Source organism: Sycon ciliatum, chromosome 7 (assembly GCF_964019385.1).
Source record: "Sycon ciliatum chromosome 7, ocSycCili1.1, whole genome shotgun sequence".
NCBI classification, from domain to species: Eukaryota; Metazoa; Porifera; class Calcarea; order Leucosolenida; family Sycettidae; genus Sycon; species Sycon ciliatum.
Window position 1 is genome coordinate 9954457 of NC_088649.1, and position 20506 is coordinate 9974962.

General features: G+C 49.7%; 1 protein-coding gene across 1 annotated transcript in view; it reads left to right on the forward strand.

The window, feature by feature from the left end:
- LOC135820953 (death-associated protein kinase dapk-1-like) overlaps positions 1 to 20506 on the forward strand; it is a 311375-nt gene that overhangs the window by 216020 nt on the left and 74849 nt on the right. The window contains exon 7 of the mRNA XM_065334015.1: positions 14088 to 14186. Within this exon, the coding sequence (XP_065190087.1) occupies positions 14088 to 14186 (99 nt within the window). The remainder of the gene's footprint in view (positions 1 to 14087; positions 14187 to 20506) is intronic.

Below are 20506 nucleotides of genomic sequence, written 5' to 3' on the forward strand. Positions count from 1 at the left end.
CGCCGCGCACTGCGCATCATTGGCCCTGGTGCAATTCTCCCCAGTCTGGCTGTCCGCCGGACTGTTGCTGCTCTCTCGTGCATGTACAAATTGCATTTCATTACTGGTCCTCCTCAGCTACTTGCTGTATTGCCACCGCATCGCGTTTCTCCAGCCAACCCCAGAACCAGGAACCAGCACAATAATGCCACCAGCCACGCCTATCAACTGTCAGATACACTCCCTGTCTCAGCTCCATCCGTCGTGAAGCGGTCGTTCCCGTACTGCTGTATTGGCGCATGGAACTCCCTTCCTGACAGGCTGCTGTCGCAGCGCCCACACAAAACACGTTTTCAGTCATTCAAGACAAAGGTCTACCGACACCTGAGAGACAGCAACTGGTACTGGGCAACAGATTCCCTATACTTTTTCGAGCTCGTCGCTTGCCGGACCCGCTAATCCGCGTACCTGGCCTTGCTCAGAGTGCTCAGCTGTGTTTTGCATACATGGAAAAACTTGTTATGATTCTTTTCTTTTCTCTGCTTATTCTTTTACCAGGCGTGGGCCATCCCCTGGATTATCAAAATGGGTGCCTTATTATTTTTCTGTTTTTTTAGCTTGTTTTCTTTACACTTCTTTGTGGGAGTTTCGTTTCAGATCTATTAAAAAAGTTCATAAGTTTTGGTTGATGAAGTTGACATGTACATTGTATATCTGTCCAAACACTGATAATAAACAATCTCTTTTCATCTTGTTTTTTTTTCTAAACACCTCCCGGTACTTTTACCTTCTATTCTACTTCCCCATAGCTAGATCTAGCTTTCCTTTACATTTCTGTTTCTTTTTCCTGGTGCGTGCTTGTGGCATTGAAGCCGAGACCTTTGGTCGGTGGAGCCCCTGGTACCTCACCATCACTGCTGCCCAGTGCAGCCCCTGCTCAGTAGCTGTTTGTTTTTGTCCACATAATTATTTATTTTACGAGTTGGGTTTGTGAATAATAGTTTAAAAAAAAACAAACATAGATATGAGCTCATATCTATGTACTCGCCCTATACTAGTCTCTGTGCTGCATGTTGAGGGAAAGTCCCGGCTGGAAGGCCTACACGCGGTGATTTCATGTGCACCAACTAATGACATGGCGTCCTTTCATGCGGTTTACCGCACGGATTTATGAAGTCAGACATATTCCGATTTATTTGCATCAATCGCACAAAATTAGGTACATTTCTCTTGTAAACCCTGTCAGTTTGAGAATTTAGACAAACACCGAACAAATTTTAGCCGCGACGAGGATCGGGAGGAATCCATCATTATTATTTACATAGCTACTACCATCACGTCGACCGAGTGAAGATCGAAATGATAATGGAGTGGAGAGAAGAAGACCTGAACTAGAGTGCTTGAGAGACTATGTAGTGTCACATGAGAATTGCTTCGTTAGGAAGGCTCTCCTTTTGAATGGAGAAGCCCAACGTCGCTGATTTGCATCGCCGTTTTCAAGCGCTGATCTGCAGTCGGAATGTTTTTGTAAATTATTCGTAGTTGTGGACGTGGATGGATTCAGCGCTCTGTTCTCTCAGCAAGCCTACTCAGTCCAACACGAAGGACTTCCATGAGCGAAACAACGTGCTCCTCGAGCAAGTGCAGCTCGGGGTAATATGGCCAATGCCACGGGAGACCACCTCGTGCCTGCATAAGGCCAAGAATTGATGGCAAGACATCTTTGATGAGCGCCTTCGACTTCAAGGACGCAATATATCTCCTCAGCAGTAACTGCAGCGCTCTTGCTGAAAATATCACTGCAAGCATGCACTAGGCATGATTTAGTGAAGAGCTACTTGTACTAGCGATTGGAGATTTGGTGTTGGCTTCCAGGGCTGGGCATAGCTGCTCCATCATGGTAACTGGTGCGTTTGTCAAGGCAGTGCAGTTTCTGCTGCTGTTTCACAAGCCATATGCGCAGTGAGTAGGAATTTGTTGTATGATAGCTGAGGATCACCAGCCTTCATGGACAAACCTATATTGGGACTGGTTGCTGAACAGTGCACACCTAAATCTCTCAGCAAGCTCTCTTGCTCAGCTGGTGACGAACACTATATACCCGCTGCTTTGGGCTTGCAGCCCCGTCTCCCGACCGTAGACCGATCGAAAGGCTGTCACGGTCCTGTGACCATCGGCGTACAGTTGACGCTGATGGGGCATCGGATAAAGTGCTGGCGTCAGTAATTGTCTGGTATACCTGGAATCTACATCTACAGCTGGTTTTGACTTCCAGCCATCCTTCGTTAGTTATGCTTGTGACTATCATGCCAGCAAGTCGATCAGCAGCATCACCTCGCATCTTTGATGGTGAGGCCTGCAAAACGTCACCGACCAGTGACGATGCTCAAAAGGGCACCCTACCAGAGCTGGCGCAGTGTATGGTGCAGTCTTTCATGAATCCATGAACTATGCTGTTTGGCTGCTGTAGCTCTGACGCTTGCGTGTGTGCCTTACATTAAGGGCAGCGGGCCGTCTGCTCTAGCCATTTGCCAATGCATGCACGGCAGAATGTCTACCAGCAAGCTGCAAACACTTCTCTCCCTACCACACTGTGACATAGTGGACATTGTGCGTGTGTTGTTGCATTCCTATCTGAACTGAACTGTTCTGGATGCAGAGATTTACCCACTAAGCCCTAGAGAAATATGAATAAATACTATACTACTACTATTACTAAACTTGGTATGCGGGTGTGACGCGCTGCTGCTCATCAGATTCGGTCCATGCGACGCTCGTGTTTTTAGTTTTGTTATTTTGTCTGCCTTTTTTGAATTCGTAAACCGAACAGACTAAACTATCCAGTGATCAGGTACTGGTGTGGTGGGGCGAGGTTTTGTTGGTGATGCTGCTGTCAGTGGTGGCGGCGTGCATGTGCTCGTGCTTGCGGGCGATGGCCCGCGTTTTCTCCCATGCCGCAAGTTTGTCTTGCGTTTGTGTTTTGCATTTGGACTTCCTGCCAGGCTTGGGCTTGCATTTCAAACAGGTTGTCCCACTGTGTGGCTCCCAGTCTTTGAGCGGTGTACATCCACCTCTAGAGCTCCAGAGAATGTTGGGCCCCTGGCAGTAACAGTGCATTCCATGGCCAATTTTCAAGTGTGGCAAAAATGTTCAGGGTGTATTTGGTTTCATCCACATTGAGATGAAACACTGCCAAAATGGATTCAGTATGATCTGCCACACGATACTTCGTCTGTCCACTCCTTGACGCGAATTTCTCCCCTCCAATACGACAACACGACGACAGGAAGCTAACATGAGCCTCCATTTCTGAACAAAATTACGTCTCTAACATGGCCACGCAAAGCTACAGTGATGCACGTCAAGCTTAGGACTACACGAAATCGAAAGGCTAGGACATCGAGGTATACTAGAAAATTGTCTGCGAGGCGGAGAAAATTCGCTGACGAGGTTGGCGAGCCCTTGAAATCGAGCTACGATCCAAAAATAATTGCACCCACGTCGAGAAAGAAACCATGCGTAGCGTGTGGGTAACCCAAGAAGATCGCTCGAGCGGCGGCACAGTCGAAGGCAAGGCCAGTCCAAGCTCTAAACTCTATCGAATGACCTGGCAAACACCCGTGGTTTCGGTTGACCTTGCCCGTTTGAGATGGAAGTCGAGCGAAATTGCAAACATACGACTAGGCCAGGTCGCGTAAAAAGTGAAAAAGATTAAAATTTGGCCGCCATATTTAATGAACGCGCATCGCATGCATGGGACAGCCGTGTACAACACAACATGTGTGCTCTTGAGCTGGACATCAAGATGCACTTGATCCGATCTAGATCAACGGGTGATCCATGTAAGTGCAGGTGCGCTTGATCAAGGTGACTCGGGACAACTGATGAACCGTGATCTACGAGACCTGGCATTCTTGTGTCACGAGGCACGTGATTTCATCATTCCTCTTGCAGCAAAATCCAAAAACTACACGCAAAAATTCATTAGCCGGGAGCAGCTAACACTGGTGGCAGCGGAAAACGTCCACGTCTACATCGCTGGCGGAGTATGGACGCCTTCGGAGATCGCCTACTATAAAGAACCACGAAGGCCCACGCAAGTGAACTACCATATCCTCATCCACTCTCTTCGTCGATATTTTCCTTTCTGTATTGTGTTTCTTTCTGCTCGTCGTTTTCTTGTTGCATGCATTGTTTACAGTCCATAGGTCACGCATTGGCGCCAACCTGTCTGGCCAAACATTTTCAGAACATTTTCTGTGTCCGTGTTTTGTGCATGATTGCATGCTAGTATAGTACTGACTGCTGTCTGTTGTTAGGATATCTGCTAGCTGGGTAGTAGAGTCTACACTGTGCCCGTAGAGTAGTTGCCTATTTGGAATGGTCTCTGCCAAATTTAGTTGTTTGCCGCTACGCAAGATAGGTTACGTAATAGATTTAGATCGATACGAGTTGTTACGTAGTTGATCGAGGCGTCGATCGAGTCCACGGGAATTTTTTGCAGAGATTATTTTTTTCGAAAATTCAAAAATACAAAAACAGTTTTTTATCACAATGGGCCGTTCAGCGAAATCCAAGAGACAAGAAAAGCTAGAGCGTAGCTTCGCTGAAGCTGGCTGTGACATGAACATTGCTGAAGAGCGCGAGAGTTTGCCGGTACAAGCGTTGTCCCATCGTTTTCGTTTGCCGGATACAGACACACCACATGCACGTCCACTGCCGAAGCCAGTCTTGCTTCCTGAGACATTCGGAAATCAGCCAGGCCAAGATTTCACCACGTACATGAGGCATTTCGTCCACACATGCGAGCTGAGTGGGTACAACAACGACCAAAAGCTACGGCTACTACCTGCTCGCCTTGTTGGTACAGCTCATGAGATGTTCACCCAAATTCTAACTCACACGCCTGACATATACTTTTCCGACGCAGTCGAGGCTCTGCATGTCCGTCTTGAGCCGCCCCAGCAAGCCCTGATGCACGAGGCCAGTCTTCGCCAGCCAGTGAAGCTGGTGAGTGAAACTCAGCACGGGTATGCCACGGAACTTTGTCAGCTCGCTCGTCAAAGCCTACCCAGGACAACGAGGTGCACTGCTTGATTCCATGCTTTTGCAACTTTTTATTGATGGCCAGGCATCGAAGGATTTGCGCTTGGCGTTGGCGTCACCTCGCCCACTGATTTGGATGCGGCGGTCCAAAAGGCCATCGAGGTAGGTGCTATTTATGCTCGCGAGCAGGCCCGCACCGTACCTCACCAGTATGCACAGCCCGTATTTGCTGCTGCTCCGGAAGTGAAGCCCGGTCGCACTGCACTGCTCATGGTCGTGACCCCTACACAGCAGTCGGTCCACTGAAATCGGAATCTGAGCGAGACCAGTTGGTTTCACTTTTGTCGAGATTTGATTCGCGTCTCTCTGCTTTGGAGGCGAAGATGGAGAGCGTGAGTCTGTATCGCCCCACCCGACCCCAGCAGGACCATGTCCGTTTTGTTGCTCGTGGTGCAGGTGCGCCTGGTCGTGGTCAGAGTTTTGCGAGGCCTGTCCGTGGAGTGTGCCATGGATGTGGTGAAGAGGGCCACTTCATTGCATCTTGCCCGCACTCAAAAAACTAGGTTTGACTGGTGACACGGGGCCGCCGTCAGTCGTCCGAGTGGAGCCCCTCGAGGAGGTATGTGGTGCGATTTCACCCATTATTGTACACGTTGATGTTTGTCTTTCGTCTTCGTCTTCGTGTCCTGTTGTTGCTCTTGTTGATTCTGGTTCAAGTGTGTCATTCGTGCATTCTAAATTGTTGCCTAATTTTACAGAGCGACCTCCTCTAGAGTCTGCTCCGTGGTTGTGTGCAGTCAATGGCGCACAACTTCCTGTCGTTGGGTCCATGGATTTGTGTATGTCGCTTGGAAACTTGGCTTTCCAGCACACGGTTGTTGTGTCTCCTGGTATTCACTGCGACATGATTCTTGGTTCCGATTTTTTGTTGCAGCATGGTGGTGTGTTAGATATTGCTCGTGGTGTTGTGATGTTTGGCGATATGTCTGTTCCGTTGCATGTTTCTGGCTCCGGGTGTCCTCCGTCACGTACGCCCTATGATCGTATTGTTCCGCGTAATACTTCCTCCTCCTGTAATACTCAAACTCCTCATTCTGAATCTGATGCATGCTCCGACGATGTACCTGTTTCGTCATATTCTTCTCGTGTTGCCCTTGACGATGAGTTGTCTGTGCCTGCTGGCCATGTTGTGCTAGTACCATGTGTCTATGTGGATGCTTGTTCGGAAACTCTGGATTGTGTTGCTGATCCACTAGAGTCGTTTGTGGATAAGTTTCCTACGTCGTCGGTGACACCTGCACTTGTAACAGTGGGTCCCGATCACTCACACATTGTCATGACTATTGAGAATCATGCTGAGCATAATATTATTATACATAAAAACACCAATATTGCCGAACTGTCTCCTCTCATTATGGATGATCATGATGAAGATGACGCCGCCGTTTCATCCATCACCACTGATCACACACCTGAACTTACAGAACAGCGCAAGGCTACCATTCATGAATACGTTAAATCACAACAAAACCTTTCATCCGAAACCAAAAGCATGCTCGCCACACTTCTCATTGATAATCATGACCTATTTATATTGCATTAAGACGACTATGGCTATTGTGATATGTTTCCGCATAAAATTGATACAAGCACACATACTCCTATTAAACAAGCAGCTCGGCACATTCCGTATCACCGTCGCGTTGCTCTGCAGACGTTATTGGATGAGTTACTAGAGAAGGGTATCATCCAAGAGTCTATCAGTCCGTGGGCGTCTCCGATCGTGTTGGTTCCTAAGAAGAACGGTTCCTTACGACTTTGCGTTGACTATCGTAAGTTAAACGGTGTCACAAAGCCGGACGCCTACCCGATTCCACGGGTGGATGACATGCTCGATTCGCTGTCTGGTTGTAAGTGGTTTTCGTCGCTCGATCTCGCATCTGGGTATTGGCAGATTGCGAGGGATCCTGACGACCGAGCGAAGACCGCATTTACAACACCATTTGGCCTGTATGAGTTTACAGTGCTGCCGATGGGGTGCAGGAATGGTCCTGCCACCTTCCAGAGAGTTATGGAAGCTGTTCTTCGTGGGCTGTGTAATGCTGCGGCTCAGCCATTTTGTCGTGTCTTCTTTGACGATGTTTTAAATGCGAGTGAAACATTGTCTGGCCAGGTATTGATTTTGTCGCGAGTGTTTGAGCGTGTGCGTTCAGCAGGCATGCGTTTTAACTTGGCGAAGTGTTCCTTTTTCCGGTTGGACGTCGCGTTCCTCGGGCACCGCGTGTCGGCAGACGGAATTGCCCCCGATCCGGACAAGGTTTCCGCGATACTTGCGTGGAAGACGCCGAAGTCTGTCACTGCGGTCAGTCATTCCTTGGTTTCGCGGGATATTACTGTCGATTCATCCGTGGCTTTGCGCAGCGGTCAGCCCCGCTGACGGCTCTCACTGGCAAGAATGCGCAATTTGTTTGGACGAAAGCTTGCAACGCTTCCTTCCGAGCACTAAAGTCTGCGCTGTCGAGTGCTCCGGTTTTGGCATTCCCGGACTTCGGACCAGATGCCGGTCCCTTCCTTCTGGACACAGATGCCTCAAAAGTGTCCATTGGTGGTGTCCTGAGCCAGGTACAGGACCAGGTGGAACGCCCCATTGCGTTTGGTGAGCGCATAATGACGAAAGCTGAGCGAAACTACGACGCCAGTGATCGCGAAGCCCTGGCCCTTGTCTTTTTCGCCAACCACTTCCGGCATTATCTGCTTGGTCGCGAATTCACTGCAAGTACAGACAATACCGCGTTAACTGCGTTGCGGGCAACCAAGGAGCCCCGTGGTAGGAAAGCTCGATGGATAGAGGCTTTGGCCGAATTCGAGTTTACTGTTGTGCACCACCCTGGTTCTCGACACAGGAATGCCGATGCTATGTCCCGCGTGGTGACCGATGTGCCGTCTCCTCCGCCGAGTCCGCCGCTTCTTGCCCGTGATGTTCCGCTGTCAGCTGCTGCTGAAGTGCCACTTGCTGTTGATGTTCCTCCGGCTGCTGAGATTGTTCCTCTGGCCGTTTTTGTTCATCTTCCTGGTGCCTCTGCCTCTGGACCGTCGTCACCAGATTGTTTCCAGCCTCAGCGTCTTCTTGCTCCATGTGCTGATCCTGCTCTGTCTGAGTGTCTCACCAGGTATGATGCTGCCAGTGGCCAGTTTGTTCGTCCGCCTGAAGCCGTTTCCCGTCCTCCCGACTGTCAACCGCCTGCCGTTACTGCTTCTCGTCCAGACCTGCTGACGCTGACTGATGATGATTTGCCGCGCTGCATTCCGCCGCTACAGCCGCCGTCGTCTGATCCGGTCCGTACTTCTTCTCCTGTTCCTCGTCGTTCTGGCCGTGTTCGCACTGCACCTGCTCGACTAGCTGACTATGTCCTGGACTGAGTTTATTATTTGGTTTGTTTTCTTTTGTTTGTTTCCTAGGTATTTCGATCATTCCCGTGGACGTGATTTTTTGCTAGGGGGGCACAGTGTAATAGGTGTATTAATGCTACGACCTGTACATACTCACTATTCGTATTTCCCGCTCGTTCCCCTTGGCAATGAGACTCACATATAGAAGAGCGCATGCTCCAGTGGGTCTCCAGTTCTGTTCTGTTCGGTTCTAGTCTAGTCTTGAGTTGTCGTTGTCCTGTTCTCCTTCTGTCTACACTCTTGTCGAATACTCTACTAATTTCAGAAATTTTCGGTGCTCAATATTTTCGGTATGAGGGCAACAGGCTAGGTTAGGTGAACAGAAATTTTCGGTACAGAGAAGCAGTTCCCTATTGGATTATGTGTGTTAGTGTTTGTTCGGTGTATTGAAATTTTAGGTATGAAACAGACGCACCGAAAGCACCGAAAATAAAAGTACACCGAAAATTTGTGAAATTACAGTACTTCTATAATCCAATCATATAAAACCCCTGTATGCCGGTGTGAGGGAACTTCATTAGCCGGGAGCAGCTAACAGTTGCTCACGAAGCACTCATTGGCTTGATCCTTCATGAGTCGATGGTGTAGCCTGTTGTGGTGCCGTACTACAGATACCAACTCCTCAGTTAACCAAGGACAGATACGGCGACCACGCTTGCGCCTCGCCACCAAGGGGGCGTGCTCATCTAGTGTTTCTATAATAGCAGACGTGAATGCACCCGTCATGTCATTTATCGTCATGTCATTTATCATGCCGTTCCGAGGGGACTGATGAAAGTGGACACACAGATCAGTCTGAAACTTCTCCCAGTTGATGGTTTGGATACGGCGACTCTGTCCGGGTTGTGATGTTCGGTTTACCCCTGTCTGGTTTACAGGCAAGTGTGCAAGGATGGCGAAATGGTCGCTAATATCTCCGTAAATCGTTTCACAGGCACCAGAAATGGGTGTATTTGACAGAAACAGATCTATGGTTGAAGCCGTGTGGCTCGTGACACGAGTTGGTGAGAACATAATTCCGAAGATTACTACAGGATAGTACTCGGTGCAGATGTTGTGCGTTCGGAGAGTTCTCACAGCTGTAATCAATGTTGAAGTCTCCAATGAGAACGGTAGACACCTGAGGGCCTTCCATAGCAGTTTCTATGTTCTCTTGAAGAGAGTCCCAGTACGGCACTGGCTTGTCTGGAGGACGATATCCACACCCGACAAGGAGAGTATCACCAGGACATCTGACTTCCAGCATACAATCTCTAGCTCAGCAGCTTCCAAATCCATTCGTCTTTGGACAACCACAGACTCATGGCAGTAAATGCCGACGCCACCAACTTGCTGGATGGGGCGGTTCTTCCTGAAAAGTTTGTAATGAGGAATCGCCAATTCTCCATCACCAACATCGGGTTTCAGCCAGGTTTCGGACATACCAAAGATGACATTGTGCACTCCTCTGGCTGACAGGAACTCCTTCACCTCATCCACTTTCCGTCTGAAGCTGGAAACATTCAGAAATGAGATTGTCAGCATTGACCTTTAGATTTGCTTCGGGTAAGCACTCCATCGTTGAGATCGCTGGTCGTTGACTGATCTTTTGGTCCGTCAGGCCTCTGCATATCCACTGAGTTCCCAGATCCAGGGTACTTGTCGAAGTTCCATTTTCGACTGTAGTACGGAGATGGCCAAAATTCCTTTGTATTTACAAGTTCAATACTCGTCCTGTTGAGAATGAGTCGGGCTGAGTGACCTTTCTCCTTGGGAGATAGCGTGCAATCATGGATTTGCACCTTCACGCCAACCTCTTGCACCCTTCGTTGTACGTATTGACAAAGGGTATCTGCATCGCAATCCTTCCGGAGGTTGCCCACGGACAGAACAGCCTTCCTTCCTGTTGGCTTCTTGGTGCAGATCAGCTGCCATAAATTGCTGCCTTCCGCATCCTCTTCAAAAGTAGGGAGCATTCTGGAAAGTCCTTGTTTGCCAAGTTTGGCATCAGTTGGAGCATCTGGGTCCATTTGATGCACGTGCACCCTGGACGCTTCAGTCACGCTGGTATCTTTTTCGGTACGTACAACTGAGGAGCATGGTTCAACCGAATCTCGTACTAGTTCTTTTGGAGGACAGCCAGCTACGGGTACGGGTATGCCAGGGCTGGAAGCTGCAACTCGCTTCTGTTTCTCCTGGGATGATTTTTGCACCGAGGGAGATCCTTGGCGACTTTGGCCGCCATTGTCGTCTTGAGCAGACTGCAAAGCCGTCATCTCGTTTGAGAGCGCTTCTACCTTCCGCGTAAGGTGGTCGATACGATTTAGAAGTCGTTTCTCCCTATCCTCAGCTGCACTGCGGTCTAGCTCCAGTATTTCAACGATCTTCAGAAAGTATGATTTCTCCATACTAGTACTCTGGTTTGAACTTGCCGATTCGAAGGTGGGGGACACCAGATCTGCCGGACACTCGACATCTACTGGCACGCCCGTCGCCATAGCCAAGGACAGTGTTGTATCTGGCATGGGACGGTCTCTACACAGCTAAAAAAAATCCAAAAGCACAGGAGCGTGGGAAACTGCTTCCGACCTACACGATGTGCCATCATCCCCGGGGATGTCTTCATATGGCGCTTGACTCGGGAGAAGGAAGTTGAAGACACCACTGCAGCTGTACTTATGGTTGATAAAATTGATATGGTGGTAAAGACACACCTGGCAATATGGCGGTAAACACATGCCTGCCCACACACGCTCTCTGGGCTGCAAAGTTCTGGCACAGAGCTCTCCTTCTCACCACCACCACCATCAGTTCGCGCCTGGCGCCTCGTCGATGCATGGTTGGCGGTATCCGACATAGCAGGCTGGTACATCAAGTAGCGCATGGCACATAGAAAATGACACAGCAACGCCATAGCAGGTGTGTCTTTACCACCATATTTATCAACCATAAGTACAGCTGCAGTGGTGTCTTCAACTTCATTTTGTACATCATCATGAAAATTCTTGAAAAAAGGCATAAAATGGCGTCAAAAACAATAAAGGTTCTATGTCTCAGTCTTACAGGTTATAACTGTAAACCGACCGTTAGGCTAACAGCTAACCGTTAGGCACAAATGTGTAACCGTTTCAGCCCTACTTATCATCTTGTTACAGTCGTGGATAGTTGCTTCATAACTCGTTCCCATGTGTTTTCTTCTTCTACTTTACAAAGAGAGAATGCAAATATGTTAACAACATTTTTCACGGCTGGGAGTGAGTGCCATGAAAGTTAATTTAATGTTACGCTCTTATTGCTAAGGATCTCTAGAAGTCTATTTTCTCACTTTTCAAAGCACTTAACCAATGTGCGTCTGATACATTAGGTTTGTCAAGTACTATCAGTAGTTTGGGATTGAAACCCAAGGGCGTACAGAGGGCGGTTCCCGGGATGCCCGGGAACCAGTAAAAAACATTGATATGGGTACGGAGAATTTTTTGATCCAGGCCCGGCAGTGCATGCTTGACAGTCCGAGGACGGTGACTAGCGCTAGCCCCGGTGTAAAAGTGGTGCTGGGACACAGCGTACTGAATTGGGAGCAACAAAATCTCTAGTTACATCGCCGGATTCCTCGATCTCAGAGTCAAATTTTCATTTGCAGTTTATTTTGCAGTAGCATTTTCATCTTTGTGGTCACTCTGGAAGAGAGGATCCATCATCAGCGAGAAGCGGAGAATGAGATTGTACAAGGCACTTGTACTTCCTATTCTCCTGTATAACTCTAGCACTTGGGCACTGACCAAGTCCGCACTAGAGCAGCTGGATGCGTTCCATCGGCGGCAGCTCAGATCACTGATCCAAGTAAAATGGCCGCAGAAAATCTCCAATGTGGCCCTAGGCGTAGAGCCTCTGAGCTGTGGTGTTAAGAGGGCGAGGTGGCGTTTGCTGGGCCACATTCTTCGTTTGCCAGATGAGTGTCCAGCAAGAATGGCAATGGAGTACTACTTCAAAGACAAGGATGCCAAGAAATGGAGGGGCCGATCACGCACCACTATCCAGTCGGTTCTCTCAGCCGATCTGAAGATGTCCAGCAATGGTCAACTCGACAATCTGCACGACCTACAACGCCTGCATCAGATTGCGCAGGACAGCGGCAGCTGGAAGGAGTTGTGCATTGCCATGTAGTGCAAGGCCTATGCGTGCTTCAAGGTGGTTCTGCCCGTTACTACATTATCATACCATCTACAGTCAGAAGATTAACTATTACAGGAAAAAATGGATTTATTACATGCACAGCACTGTTCAGTGCTATTTCCACATGCAGGACTATTTAGTCACTGCCTTGCGTGCAGTCTTTACCCTTGTCACACCGTGTTTATCTTTTTGGAAACTATTCTTTATTACGTAGCTCAACATCATCAAATCATTATCCACTTACTTTAATCTATCCAGGACGAGCGAACCTGTGGGTGGACCTAATTGGATCCACCGACTTGAACGCGGCAGTGCTTACTACGAAGTAATAATAATAGTTTATTTTGACAAAGTTGGTTGTGTTTTCGACGATGCTTTCGCTTTGTGGAAATAAAATGAAGCGTCGACATCCAGAGGGCCATCGCTCTATTCAGAGCTATTTTGAGCAGCAGGTAAACCATGTAGTCAGTGGCGAAGGTCAAGCGATAGATGAGAATGCAGACGCACCTAATTTGCAAGCGGAGTCTGCAACGCGCAGCGCTGAGGAAGAAATCGCCGTCGATTTTGTAGAGCGACCGTTGTTGGAAGCTGCTGGATCATCCAAGACTTACTTCAGTGACATGGGAGTGTGTTGGAAGGGATATTCTGAAAGTCGACTTCCACAGTTGAATCCAGTCCCCCGAAATTTGCCGGACACGGAAAAGATTTCCGTCATCGACAATCATTGTGCGCCACCGAAGGCGAAGGCCGGATTTCATTTCCTGTGCGTGTGCAGAATGAGATGGATGGCAAACAGCGCTGCTTTCAACTATCCTTGTTGGAGGAGTTTCCCTGGGTGTTCTTTCGACCGGCGTGCAATGGCGGCTTATGCTTACGATGTGTGATGTTTGCTCGAGATGATTCGAAGCTTGGGCAGCTTTACCGCAGTCCTCTCGAATATACCCCGATTCAAGACTGCTTGCAATTGTCATGCTGAACAAAACATCCATAAAAACGAGGGAAGGTTCAGTCTTTTTAAATCAGAAATGCGCAGAAATGACATCGTCCAGCAGCTTGTGGATGTTAATTCCACCCTGTCTGAGGAGAATATGCAGAAACTATTTAGGATACGAAAAACAGCCCTTGCAATTGTGTGGAATGTTGGTTGACCAGTTGGCATGGGAACCCCTCCTGGAGGCGAGCGGCGTACGCCCCTGGTTCAAGCCCCTCCCACCCCTCCCCCTCCCCTCCCCCCCCCCAGCCTGGGTAGTGAAAGAGGAAGCGTGAGTTTTGTAGGCTGAATAAATTATTCAACTGTCTCTGCTGCGATGAGAGCTGTACCATAGCTCCGTGGTTAGAACATCACTGGTCTAAATTTTCGAATCCTGGTAGTGGCAGTCAATTTTTCTTTACAGTTTTGGTCCCTTTTCAGCACCTTCAACTAATGAATAATCCTGTTGGTGACTGTTTGTGTGCTTTAGCTGGACTGTACACCTCTCCACCTAGCCTGCGAGAAAGGCTTTCCTGAGTGTGCTGAGATATTGTGCAATGCTAAAGCGCGGGTTAATTTGACAGACTCTGTAAGTATGCATATGTCATTGACTTTCAAGAACTGCGGCACATTTGAGAACTGTGAGTGCACCTATGCAGTGTCTGCACTAGGATTTCAAACCAATCAGGCACACTGGTACCTGGCACAACCCATGCAACCGGGCCAGCGCCGGGTCCGTCCAGGTGTGGCTACTGCATTACGGAGTTGTAACTATTTAGGACTCTCCGATGTATATTCCCAAACCGGGTCACAGGTGACCCGGTGTTCTTTTTCCAAACAGGTTCAAGTATACCCAAACCGGGTCGCTGACTCGGCTGACCCGGCTCTGGAGCAGACAAAGCTATCCAGTATCGCACCGAATGGGGGGCAAATATATCAATTTTCATTTAATGCACGTTGTAATTTCAGCCAATGAGTTGCGCAACCTGTACTGTATGCTTACCGAAAAGTATCAGACCCTACTGCGCAAGAATATCACCAAGAAATACCCGTGTTTTTCAGATGAGGCCTACAGCGACATCAATGCCAAAGCTATGAAGACCGCTACAGAGCTTGGCTGAGATGGTATGAGATTGGTTACTTGCTAAGACGCAGTGTTTTTTTGTGACATGGAAAGACGACAAGACCGGGTTCACTGACTTCCTCCACTGCCAGTAAAACCTCCCGCGACATGTGAACTAGGCATGGTCCGCCAGGCAGTTTTAGATGGGATCGCTGGCATGCTACGCAGTACCGTGAGCCTCAACCTGTGGCGAAGCCTGGATGAAGAAAGAGAACAATACCGCTTTTGAAGTAAAGATGGGATCGTTTGCTGTTGCCAAAGTATGTGAGCTGGTGGGTGAATACATCCTAAGTAAACAGAGGTTTCTTGTTCAGGAAAGAAGCATCGGATTATGCAGCTATGCTGGTTTCGCCATCCTGCGACATGCCTCCGGGCATGATGCGGAATTCACCCGGGTGTCTACCAATCTTGTCGCAAACTGAATACCACCCCATCATATATGGACTTGCAGTCCAACCACCAACCAAAAATCCTGGAGACTATCCCTACTGGCGTAAAGAAGCAGATAAGCAGCGTTCCGCGTGACGAGACGGTTTTCGAAGATACCAAACTGCCATACCAGTATGCCTTTGTCGCCAGCGGTCGTCCACAGTAAATGCAGTTCGTTGATAAGCCAGTTGGTAAAAAGAAGGTGACCCAGAGGGAGGAGGAACACTGAGTCCTATTATATTTTTACTAAAAGCCATGTGGTGCACTCAATGGGAACATGCAGCAACCATGGTGGTGGGGGCCAGGCGCTCCGTCGACCACCTGGTCTAGATATCGTCATGCTTTGAAGGCACCAGATAAATGGAAGTTTGAGGGAAAGAGAAAGAACAGGGGAAGCGGGAGGGGAGGCGGGGGGGGGGGGGGGTGGGTAGATTGAGAAAGGGAATACATGAGAGCGTGTAGTTCAGCAAGTTCATGTAGCAGGCTTACAAGACTTGCTTGCATCCAGTTGCCGGTGAACAGGTGAAGGTGGACCATCTTCTTGAACTGCAGTGTCCCGTCCTTGTATGGCTGCTGTGTGAAGATTCTCCGAGGTAGGGAGTTTCATGCGCTCAGCACGCAAACAGGGAGAGCATTGGCCATGGTTGAGCGGGAACGGCAAGGCAGGCGCACGGGGAAGTCATGTTACTGGCGTCCCTGGGCGGAGAGACGGGTGTTGGGGGTTTCATCCGCCAGCTGGAGAGGTTTGGGCATAATTGCTTTCAAGTGGCTCGTCGGTGGAATGAAGCAGAGCTTGTACAGGAAGCTCAGGGACGCCACCCTGCGCCTATGCTCCAGGCTTGGTACGGAGACTCGAGGGTCTATCAGCTTTAGTGCCTGTGTTGTACAGCGTGCAGGCGGGCCAATGGAGCCCCCATCCAGACTAGACAGCAGTACTCCATGGTTGGTTGTATGAAGCCGTTGTACACAGCAATACGGCCAGCAGCTGTCAGAAGCGGCGCCAGATTCCAGAGAAAATGGAGGCTTTGGAGGGCCCTGGTGGCAACCTGGCGTATGTGGGCCGAGAATCGCGGTGTTGTGTCGAACAAAACCCCCGAGGATCTTGGTCTCGCCCATTTCAGGCAAACTGGTACCGTTGAACAGTATGTGGGGAAGAGGTGTTGCCGGACGGTGAAAGTCAATCCTGAATGCCAGGGACTTGGTCGGTTCGAGAGCTATTTTCCACTCAGCACCCCATTGAGCTATGGAGTCCACGGCTAGCTGAAGCTGGGTCGCACTCTCCGGGATGTCACACGTGGCCGCAATGCATTGGTAGACTGTGGTATCATCTGCGTATACACCCACAGGGGTGCTATCCGGTATTATTTCCTCACAGTCGTTTATGTGAACCAGAAACAGGGTTGGACACAGGATACTTCCTTGGGAGACCCCAGCAAGAACAGGGTATTCTGATGACTGTTGTCCTCCGACTACAGCACGTAGTTGCCGGCAGCAGAGGTAGTTTGAGAGCCAGCCAAGGAGCGGATCACTGAGTCCACATGCCTCTGCTGGACACCTCGATGTGAAACCTTGTCGAACGCCCCGGCAATGTCGATGGCCAGTACATGTACCATGCCGCCGCTCGCCGCAGTGGATGACCAGTCGTTGTGCAGCTTCATTAACAGATCTGATGTACCGAGTCCCTTCCGGAAACCATATTGCCGAGAGGAGATTACACCAAGCTTAGAGAAAAAGTTCATGATACAGTGGTTACCAATAGACCAATCCCGAAAAGATTGTCTGGGTTCGTGAAAGGGGGCACGCGTGCAAGTCAGCACATGTGAAGTGCATCGTTTTGTATTCAGTTTGTGTGTGTCAGCTCATGGCGGAGGAGAGAGAGACTTTTGCTCGCCGAGCTGAAGCCAAAGGATTTCATGGAGTCCTGCCAGCAGCTAGTCAAAGGACCTTCGGTACCTTAGGCAGACCTTGACGGAGTTTGGAGGCCAGATAGCTCTCGGTGAGGAGAGAAACATTCGCGTGGCGATCGACTCTCCGTAAAAAAATGCAAGCTACATAGCGCCGACATACTGCAACAGCTAAGATTTCAGCTAACTTCTCGATCTGCTGCTTCACAAAGTTCAACTATTTACAAGTCCTGACTGTTGTAGTCTGAAGCTGGAGTCTCATCGCCCACCTACAGGTAGCTTTTGGAGCTGATGGATTTCCCGACTTGGACTCCTTCCGCAAACTCTCGCAACATTACTACAGTGTATGCTGTGTTTCCGCACGCTCGTGTCGACATGTCACCTATACTGTACATGTACCGGGTCGCGGAGGAGCTTGACGACCTCCGCTGACTCCAGGTTTCCGAAATACTGCCGTCGTCTTCGTTGATGTCGCTGGTGACATTCTCCCCTTGCAGGACGTGCACATAGTTGTAGTCCCGGGGGTAAAGACTATGTTGTCTTTCGAAATAGTTCTTCATCACGCTCGCGCGAATGATGTTTCTCATCATGAACTCGTTCCGACGGTGTGACACGGCGATGGTCTTTGGTGGGGCACTGGCTTGGCGAAAACGATATCCTTTTGTGCAATATAACATTGATCGGCTCCAGATGAGTACAGTCACTTCGTGGTTGGTCCTATAGGAGGGCAGCTGCCAGGAAAGAGGCAGGACTCATCGAAGACGAAGCGCTCGCAACAAACAATAGCACTCGAAATATCTCGTAAGATTTAGGGCCTATCGCTTTGAGCCACAGCGCTCACAGCCTTGCCTACTTCATCAAAGTGAGCTCTACATGTTCGTTGACCTCTTCACACTACACAGAAGAGCGAAACAAGGATTATGTCTTAGCATTTCAACTCCAACAGCAGACCATTACCAGTGCGAGAGAGAAAACTACAAAGGGCTTTGCTTTCTGTTGCATCGTCTCGCTAGCATGCAACTAACGAGAAAACCGTGTGCTTACCCTCGCATTCACACGCGAACTATCAAACACGTCCTGTGCCGCATGCTGATCAGGTAGTGCCATGTATGTGTTGTACTGTGTACTCTCAGTTGACATGCCCCCTTTCGAACCCAGACAATCTTTTCGGGATTGGTCTATTGTTTCCATTGTCTTGGAGAGAATGCAGAGGAGAGACGCCGGGCGCCAGTTGCGCAGGTCTGATCTAGCTTTCTTCTTCTGATTCGGAACAACCCGGGCGACCTTCCACAACCTCGGTTACACTTGCTGCCGAAAGCACAAGGAAAACAGCCGGGCGACAGTCAAGCAGAGCTCCTTGGCACAATTCTTCAGCACCCTGTGGCTTGCATGGGATTCAGTCTTCTGAGCTCTCTTCTGACAGTATCCGTAGAGAGCCAAGACTCGGTGCGAGGTGTTATAGGTGGCAGATCGTCTGATGGCAGATTGTTTGGAAAGTCATCTGCTCCGAGGCTGCACTTTGATGAAAAGAACATGCCAAAGCGCTCTGCTTTTTGGGAGTTGGCCGTGACCCGGACGCCGTTAGTGTCAACAAGAGTTGGTATGGTTGTGCTGCACCCACTACAACCTGCTTGCTTCAGCGTGGACCACCACTCTCGATCAGACATGCTCCCACGTGAAAGTTTGTCCCTCGGTGTGGCAAGGCGTATTGCCTGCGCCTGGCGCAGATAGTGAGTGCAACGCCTGGTCGCCTCAAGGGCCCCCAGTCGTAGCTGTGGACAAGGAGTCGCGCAGGAGCGGTCCTAAGCTTCCTGTTTTGCCTTCGCCTGTGCTGAACAGTCAGGAGTCCACCAAGGAGGGTCAGACGGGCGGGCTACAAGGTCACGAGCTGGTATGAATTGCTTCATGCCTTGTGAAATGATGTCGGTGACATTATGACATGATTTGTTGGGACATTGACTGATGGCTGCGGTCTTGTCAGATTGACGATAAAAATGAGAAAGTCGAGACCAGTCCGCTAGGTTGTAGGGCCAGAATACTCGTTTCGTGGGACATTCCTCCGACACTTGCAGTGGCGGGTTTAGGGGGGGGGGGGGGGCGCGGGGGTGCGCGCCCCCCTCCCCCCCCTCAAAAGTTTCGACCTTGGTTTCGAAAAATAAAAGGCAGGGCGCCGGGGCTAGGCTCGGGGCGCGCGCGGCCTGAAACGATCGTCCAAAAGCGGTTGCACGCGCGGTTCGGTGCTCGAGCTGGTGTTGATTGTACACAGTACAGTCCAGAGTGCTGTCTACAGACTACAGGCGCTAGACTCGTACAGTCTACAAAGTACAGCCAGTGAGCATGCATGGCTACAGTAGTACAGAAACACGGTGGCCTGACTGTGTACACTGTACTGTTGTTCAGTGACAGTGTGATCCCTGCTGGGACGCGCTCGACGCGTCTTCAACGTAGATCTACGTACAAACATCGAAGAAAAATCTTCGAGTCAACCAAAACACGATTCGAATGCCGAGGGCTCAGCTGATCAGGCGATCATCCTCGTTTGAATCGTGTTTTGGTTGACTCGAAGACTTTTCTCCGATGTCTCAGCGACATTCCCAAAGGCCAAGCTCTAGCCAGCAGAGCCTGGATTTTTTGTAAAGCGTTCCTCTGGCGGCGCAACTCCTGCTGCCGCTCCAACAGGAAACAGTGGGAGTGATGAAGTCGCTGTTATTCCAATTGAACTTTCGGAGCGGACTGACAGTCACACTCCGCCAGACGTGGAAGCACCTGTTGTCAGCGAGGAGCCAGAACATGAAGAACACCGCACAGTGACAAGTGGACATAGACATCCGACGCACCAAGGGAAGGTTTGCAGCGGACTGTTACATTAGAAATATAGTCAGACATAATCAGATCCCGTAAATTGTCCCCTCGAGTCTTCATCGTAACATGTTGTTGCAGGCCGTGGCTAACGCACCTATCCTCAGGGAAAAATCCTTTTTTGCTTGCCTTTGGAGCGAGTGAGAAAAGGCACAGTAACGTAGGCTTGAAGTTGATTGTCTCAAAAATAATTTGGAGCACCAGCAAATTGAATTTTCGAGTGATATTCGAGAATCATCACTACAGGCACTCAAAGAGTCGAAACTAGGGCTTCTTTTGCCTGAAAAAGGCCTGCAAACAGAACAGTAGTTTTGAATGTTGCTCGCGCGCTCCATACACTAGTACGTACATGGCGCTGTGGTCTTGCACGGAGCTACAGGAACGTTACTAGTACATGATGGAGCGGTACCAGTGGCGGGTTTGGGGGAGGGGCGGGGGGGGGGGGGCCGGGGGGCGCCCCCCCTCAAAAGTTTCGACCTAGGTTTCGAAAAATATAAGGCAGGGCGCTGGGGCTAGCTAGGCTAGGCTCGGGGAGCGCGGCCTGAAGCGATCATCCAAACGCGGTTGCACGGTACGGTGCTCGAGCTGGTGTTG